This window comes from Vigna angularis, chromosome 10, assembly GCF_016808095.1.
Source record: "Vigna angularis cultivar LongXiaoDou No.4 chromosome 10, ASM1680809v1, whole genome shotgun sequence".
Taxonomy (NCBI): Eukaryota; Viridiplantae; Streptophyta; class Magnoliopsida; order Fabales; family Fabaceae; genus Vigna; species Vigna angularis.
Genome location: NC_068979.1, coordinates 22,650,571 through 22,658,326, shown reverse-complemented (window position 1 = coordinate 22,658,326; position 7,756 = coordinate 22,650,571). Strand labels below are relative to the sequence as shown.

At 32.0% G+C, this 7,756-nt stretch overlaps 1 protein-coding gene across 2 annotated transcripts; it reads left to right on the top strand.

Moving 5' to 3' along the window:
• Window positions 1–3,566: 3,566 nt before the first annotated feature.
• LOC108322509 (serine/threonine-protein phosphatase PP2A catalytic subunit) lies at window positions 3,567–7,489 on the top strand. Of its 2 annotated transcripts, XM_052869187.1 has the most exons (7): window positions 3,570–4,130; window positions 4,853–4,897; window positions 5,353–5,467; window positions 6,153–6,261; window positions 6,336–6,413; window positions 6,720–6,911; window positions 7,026–7,489. In XM_052869187.1, the coding sequence occupies exons 1-7, from the start codon at window positions 3,878–3,880 to the stop codon at window positions 7,197–7,199; spliced, it is 966 nt and encodes a 321-aa protein (XP_052725147.1). In that variant the 5' UTR covers window positions 3,570–3,877; the 3' UTR covers window positions 7,200–7,489. The 2 variants fall into 2 exon arrangements, with proteins under 2 accessions (XP_017410123.1, XP_052725147.1); XM_017554634.2 differs by lacking the exon at window positions 4,853–4,897 and having other exon boundaries at window positions 3,567–4,130.
• The last annotated feature ends 267 nt before the right edge of the window (window positions 7,490–7,756 follow it).

The following is a 7,756-nucleotide window of genomic DNA, read 5'->3' as shown; positions in this document are numbered from 1 at the left end:
GGTGAGCCTTGGAGGAAGAGAGAAAAATAAGTATTTAATGATATGTTGGATATATGCTTTGATCACATAAGAATAAAAACAAATTTGAAAATTTATTTTTGGAGAGCTTGAGCTTTGAACCTTGCAGTAAAAAGGATGAAATTTTGCCTTCAAATTGATTTGAATGCAGAAATATGAACGGCCTATGAGAAAAGAAGAAAAAAAGTCAGATTTTATACCACGTCAGCGCGGAGTTAACTCCTTGTAACATTGGGACTCAACAGATGCATTATTAAAATCGAGTACTAAACATAAATTCACCTTTTAACATGGAGACAAAATAAACATTTAAGCTTAAAAAGAAATACCATTCATAATAAGGGTCACTACGGGTCCATTTCTTCGTCATTGAGTAAAGTGCAATTGGTTAATATCATTTGTCCATATGTAAGGTGAATTTGGTATTGGCAGTGTGGGAGAAAGACGAGTTCACCTACATTACCTTCCAGGATAGCATAAAAATTATATATTAAAACTACACTTAATTTAAGTATTTTATTTTGACCCTTTCAAATAAGTTATCATTGTGCCACTGAATGTGAATGTCATGCAAATAATATGGAATGTAGTGAACTTCTTATACATCTAACTGATTCTTTCTAATAAAAAAGTAATTGACAAAAGTGCTTTTAAAATTTAAAATTAACTCGAAAAAATTAAAATTTAAGCATGTTATAGATTAGATTAGTATTTACGAAAACTTAAGTAATAAATATATTTATTTTATTGGTCCTTTATAATCTCTCTTAGTTGTTTAGAGAAAAACATGTTAGCGTGTAATTGAAATATAAAATTAGTTAAGAAAAATATAAAATAAGAAAAACAAATTGAAATTTTTTTCCTTTCCCTTTTGTTTTGCTGAGGATATTCTAAGTTATTCCAGACTTTATTTTTAAGAAACTTATGTTTTTCATGATTGGTTTTTGGAAATAAATTTTTCTTCCCATACTCTCCATATTGATTATATATTTGTTTTTTTACAAAAGAGATACCAAAACATTATAACATTTAAAATCTTTTATGCGTGATTATAACATTTTCTTTGGTTAACAATGAGTCTTTTTACAAGTCACTTTTACATTGTTAATGCTTATACTTTTTCTACTAGACATCTCAAGAATTTTTTCTCCTATAATCAAATATATCTTTCTTTTATGTATTTGGATATGTCCAATTTTTGTGGAGGTTCTCAACACGCAATTATTTTAACCTTTGTTAATAAGATTCGTAACAAGCTTGCTTCTTGCAGAAAGAATTGCTTAGTATGAAGGGAAGAATTCAGTTAGTAAATTCGACAATTGTTGGTCTATTATCTTATATATTTCAAGTTTATAAACGACTTATTAAACTTATTTTTGATGTGGAACAATGGATTCAAAATCTTGTTTGGACTCAAGATACACATTAACAAGGATTGTTCATTGTTAAATGGTCTACCTTATGGTGTTCTGATAGTTGGTTAGAAATTATGAGAGAATAAGATTATATACTATGTTGTTAGTTTAGTTTGGACACATACTCATTAAAACTTTCATCCTTTTGTTGGCAATTTATATGATTTTTCTTCTTTAATGGTTAATGAGGATGAGATGTGCATAATTAGACTCTAGACTATACTGTAGTGCTTTCTCAAACAGTTGCAAAAAAATTTACTCTTTTGGTATGGAACGTGAGGGTTGAGAGAACTTTATTTGGTTGGATGAGGTGTTACCAGCTATAATTTTGGTTGTTTGGAAATTTTTGTATGGTTGTTTACTTATTGATTTAGAGGTTAAAAAAAGGAATGATTTTATGCTCTATGTGTTCTTTGTTTTGTAACAATGTTGAATATTTATCTCATTTGTTCTTTCATTATTATATTGCTATATGATTATAGGAATGATTGAATGAAGTTTTTTAGGATTTGTAGTAGATTTGGTTATTCAGTTTATGAAGTTTCCATGTAACCCTTTGTTTAAAGTTATTAAAGTAATTGTCATTACTCCAATTATTTGGATGAGTTGTAGAGAATGTGAAATAATAGTAGATTTTATGATCCAATTGCATTACCTTTTGCTATTTTTTCAAATTAAGGAGTTGATGCAGATGATTGAGAATAAATATAAGCATATGAGTAATATTATCTTTATTTTTATTGTGCTAAATACAAACTATGGAGGGATGAAAGATAGGATGGTTTCATTTACAGACATAATATGACAAGTTTTATATGCTAATTTACATAAGGTGAATATTGATGGTGCAACTAGGAGTTATTCTGATTTGACTTCATATATTAGTATTTTTAGAGGAAGTGAGAGTGAATATATAGGTTTTCAGCTTTTTTTAGAGGTACACACTTGTATACATGCTGAGTTTATAGAGGTCATTTATGCTTTGAATCATGTTTTGAGGAAGGGCTTTCATTTTGGTTGAAAAATAATTTTCCTTTAGTTCATCATAATTGTTTGATCAACGAATGATTTCTTTCTTTACTCTTAAAGAGAGGTGAGTGCTTGCATTTTTTTTACTCATTTAATTTAAAGTTTCTCATGTCTTTCTTGTGAAGAAAATCAATCTACTAATAAAATAGTTAATTATAAAAGTTATTTAATATTTTATCTCCATATATTTATTTAATTTTTTTATAATAAATATAGTTTATCTATATTTTTGTGAAAAATAACTTGTATCATAATTTTAATATTATTTCTCATGTTTTATATTTTATATTTTATTTTTTTAATAAATTTTCATATAGTAATAAATAATATAAAAAGTTTGGATATTAATCGCTAAAATATCAAAATTAATAATAATACCATGATGTTATTTAAAAAATAGAGTATTACATTTAATGAATTATATTTAAAGATAGACAACTTCCCATAAAAGAACTTTGAATTTTGAATTGAACCGTGTCCAACAAATATTCAATGTCAAATTAATACATTTTTTTAGTGTAACTGACATTAGTCTTACTTCGCGTTCTAATGCCAAGTATGCACTTTTGTAGTACAATAAATAACTTTTATCCCTTACCAACTAGACAGTCAAACATACTTAAATGCTCAACTGAAAAAAAAAATTAAAAAATAATTAAAACAGAAAAATAAACTATATACAGCAAACAACAAAAATAAAAGACAACTTATATCGTCAATCAGTCACAAACATTCATGTATAATAAATGTATTATTTATTGTGATAATTATTTTAAAACTATAATCTTGAATCGATTAATATTATAATATTTTTTATTTGTATAACCATTAAACTTTAAAACATATAGAGACAGCTACTTTAAAAATAATGCACACACGCATTCAATAATTAGTTTTTCAAAATTTGATGTCATTTCATTTGAGTTTGAGTTTCATTTTGTTAGGTTCTGGATAGCAGGCTCCCCCACCTTCGCGGCAATTTCCGCTTCCTCTCTCCCATTCAGAGATTATTAATTAAATCAATTAAAACCAAATAACATAATAAAAAAAACTAAAAAAGTGTTATTTTATTTCTTACAATTTTCTTTTTTAGGTCTCCATTGATTGCTTATTGTTTTTCTGTTTTGCACACGTAAAATTGAAAAAAGAAATCTGAGGGAAACAAAGAAGAAAAGAAAAGGACAGAAACAAACAGAGAGGGCGGAACGAAATGAAATGATTAAGAGAGCAAAGAAAAAGAGCCAAAGACCATCGCCCACAAAACGGATCGTTTTGCCCTCCTCGCTTCGCATCGGAACCCTCCCTTTCGCGAGGATCCTCCGGTCGTCGTCGCCGGCTATCCGCTCGGACTAGTCCGAACCGAACACCACCGATCTGTTAGGAACTTTGGATCTCGGATCTGACCGACCGAAACGATGCCGTCCCACGCGGATCTGGACCGGCAGATCGAGCATCTCATGGAGTGCAAGCCTCTGTCGGAGGCGGAGGTGAAGGCGCTTTGCGATCAGGCCAGGGCGATTCTCGTCGAAGAGTGGAACGTTCAACCGGTGAAGTGTCCCGTCACCGTGTGCGGCGACATTCACGGCCAGTTTTATGATCTCATCGAGCTTTTTCGGATAGGAGGACACGCTCCCGATACCAACTACCTTTTTATGGGCGATTATGTAGGTGAGTTTCCTCTGCTGAGATTCTCTCTATATTTTTTATTAATTAATTTCGTGAACTAAAATACATGTAGATAGGGCTTTATTTTTTCGTTATAGCGCGAAATGCTTTATGGTGTGTTGTAATTGAATTTATTACTATCGTGGTGTTGGATTTCGAGAATGAAATTTTTGTTTTTGATTTTATGTTACGATGCTTCTTTCGTGCTTTTGATGCCGTTTTTATCTTTTAGAGACTGAGAGTAGCGTTTTTTTTAAGATTTTTAGCTGGTATCATCGGTTTGAAAATTAACTGCTACGGACTGATTGCTTGGTTGGGTTAATTTGAAATTTAAGTAGTTGTTCGTCACGTATATATTTTTTGGGATGTGCTGTCGGCAACTAGTTTGAATCGGTTGTTTTAAAGGTTTTCCCGTGATGTCATGGTTGTTAGATTTCTAAATGGTTAATGTTTGACGTATGTAAATTGGGAAATGCACTTGATTATTTGTGTCTGGGTTTTGTGTGGTGTGTGTAACATTGATTCCGCTGTTGAATCTGTATAAATATTGAGTTTTAAGCTTCTTATTTTGGTTATGCGCTAAATTAGGATTTTTTGAAAGTAGAATTGTTAGATGAAGCTTGTTGTTATCCTGGCCCCTTCCTGTTTTTCTGATGGAGTGATTGTTCTTGGTTTGTAATTAGAAGTGTAGTTATTGTTGTTACGGCGTTTGGTGTTTGTTACAGTGTGGAGTAGGTTGGTGCAACTGAATGCAGTGTTGAGATGTTCGTGTAAGCCCTAAATATTGAATAAATTCTTGATACTTAATGTCAGAATAGTGTTGAATAACGGGCAAGTTGTTTATATAACTGTTGATGGACAATTAAAATTGAATTTTGTATGACTATGAAAGGATTTTATCGGAGTGAGTCAACAAGAATTGAAGGTCCATACTGTCTTTAATTAGCCCGTCCTTTAAACAACATTTGCTGGGAACATAAAAACTATCAGAAGTGATTGATTTGTTTGTATCAAGGTATCAACAGCGATTGTTGTTATAATAGGGAAGGATATGATGCTTGACACTTCAATATTTGAGGATGCTACAGTTGCAGATATAAAAAGCTGCCAACTATGGCAATTATCATCTTTTATTTTTTTCTCATGCTGCTTTTAATGATGTTCGGATTAGACTTTGTATATGTGGGCACTTTTCATGATGATGATACTGGCATAATTTATGCAGATCGTGGCTACTATTCAGTGGAGACTGTTACACTTTTGGTGGCCTTGAAAGTCCGTTATAGAGATAGAATTACAATCCTTAGGGGAAATCATGAGAGTCGGCAAATCACTCAAGTGTAAGAACATTTTCTTCACATCATGTGTTTGCCATAAAGCTTATTGTAATTTCTGTATGATATGTGTCATGTTTAAGCAACAATCTAGTGTATATCCTGCTCACTGTTTGAGAATAAGTTAAGGATGTGCAGTCCTTACTCTTGTATTCATTGATTTTATGAGAAATTGCTCATGGGCTTCACGTACCTCAATATTCAGTGATGGTTATCTTAGGAAAAGCAGCCTGATTTTTGTGATAATATTATGGCATTTTTTTCTTGGTATTAGGACATTATAAAATACAAATGATTCAGAATGCAAATAGATGTATTTTGTTGCTGCTGAATCTCTGTAGTCTATCATTATGATTGCATATGCTAGTATTATAGTCATTTTTGCCTTATAGAAACAGCTGTGAAGCATATGGTGACGGGATGATAAAATTATACTCAGATTGAAGTGGATCTTGTAAATGGATACAGTGGATTGTTTAAATGAAATGTTACAGCTAGTTTGTAACTTGCATCTGAAGGAATGAGTAGAGGTGAATTACACCGTCTTATGCGTGTAAATTCATATTTATGAGTGGTTTGTGAAGGGATTTGATAGTGGAAAAAGTTTCTGTGCACAAGAAATACTAGCAATTTTACTCTAAAAATAGTTTATTTACTAACCTCTTTGTCTATATCTTTCAAATGTTTTCAGGTATGGGTTCTACGATGAATGTTTGAGAAAATATGGAAATGCTAATGTCTGGAAATTCTTTACCGACTTGTTTGATTATTTGCCTTTGACTGCCCTTATTGAGAGTCAGGTTTGAGTTAAATATGTTGCGGAATGTTTCTTTGAGAACCTTATGAGGGTTTCTAACATCCATGTATATTACAGATTTTCTGCTTGCATGGTGGTCTCTCACCATCTTTGGATACACTGGATAATATCCGGGCGTTGGATCGCATACAGGAGGTTTGTTTTTTAAATTGATATTACAAACTATTGCATTCTGGATTGATTTGTGTGGAGAACATTTTATGCAAAACATGTTAAAAATCTTTCTGAAATATGGTTTGAGAAGTACTTTAAATTGTTTAATTTTGAAATTAAACAACGTAGTTTGTAGCTCTTGTTTTTCATTGGAAATGTCTCAATCTAAGGATGTCTTGTCTTTTGTTCCGTTTTGGAATCTCATTTCTGTATCTGTCTTGTCTAATTGCACCAAGAAAATTAATTAGATTTCTTGTCTGACAAATGACAACTGTAACTGCAATGTAGGTTCCACACGAAGGACCAATGTGTGACCTATTGTGGTCTGATCCAGATGATCGCTGTGGTTGGGGAATATCTCCACGTGGTGCAGGATATACATTTGGACAGGACATAGCTACTCAGTTCAATCATACCAATGGTCTCTCCCTAATATCTAGAGCTCACCAGCTTGTCATGGAAGGATACAATTGGTGCCAGGTGACCGACTGATCTAATATTTTATTTATTACGAGTATTGTTTTCCCTTTTCACTTTAGGGATACCCATTACATTTCTCTTTATTGATGACTATTATTTGGATGACTCTTTAAGGACAAGAATGTGGTGACTGTTTTTAGTGCACCTAATTATTGTTACCGATGTGGGAACATGGCTGCCATACTGGAAATTGGAGAGAATATGGATCAGAATTTTCTGCAGTTTGATCCAGCTCCCAGACAAATTGAGCCTGATACTACACGAAAGACTCCAGATTATTTTTTGTAACTTCATATATCCCTTTGTTTGTAGTTACTGCTTTCTGCTGTTACTGTAGATGTGTCTTTAAGGAGAGAGGAGTTTCACTCTTTAAGTGGACGGTTATCATCAACATAATTCTTTCTTTTGGAGTTTGTCTGCTGTTGCCGCTGCTGCCGTCTTATTTCGACAAACAAACAAATAGAATTGACACAATTGGTGTTGTATATTTTTATAGGAGGAAGCGGCAATAACATGGTATATTCTGTGCTGTATTTTTTTAAAATTAATTCTCAAGTTAGAGAGCAGATTTTTGAGTACTGACCATCATATTCTTTTTAGATTGTTTGATGGTGACAACTGCAGGTGTTGAATTTTTTTACATAATCCACTGATAATGTGATAACAGGGGTAGAGGGTTGAGTGGAAATGATTGCTTTGGACACTCGAGGAATAGGAGGTTTTGTGGGTTTTTCCTTGAGCACATTTCTATTAATAATTATAAAAACATTTCTTTATTCTTATTTTCTATTTTTAAGATTTCATGGAGAAAATTATTTCTTAACAAAATCTTAAGAATAAGAAAC

Coding starts and splice junctions, on each gene's coding strand:
- LOC108322509 (XM_052869187.1), top strand. CDS start 3,878: ATGCCGTCCCACGCGGATCTGGACCGGCAGATCGAGCATCTCATGGAG. Junction 4,131..4,852: donor TTTTATGGGCGATTATGTAG/GTGAGTTTCCTC, acceptor TGTTTGTTACAG/TGTGGAGTAGGTTGGTGCAA. Junction 5,468..6,152: donor AGTCGGCAAATCACTCAAGT/GTAAGAACATTT, acceptor AAATGTTTTCAG/GTATGGGTTCTACGATGAAT.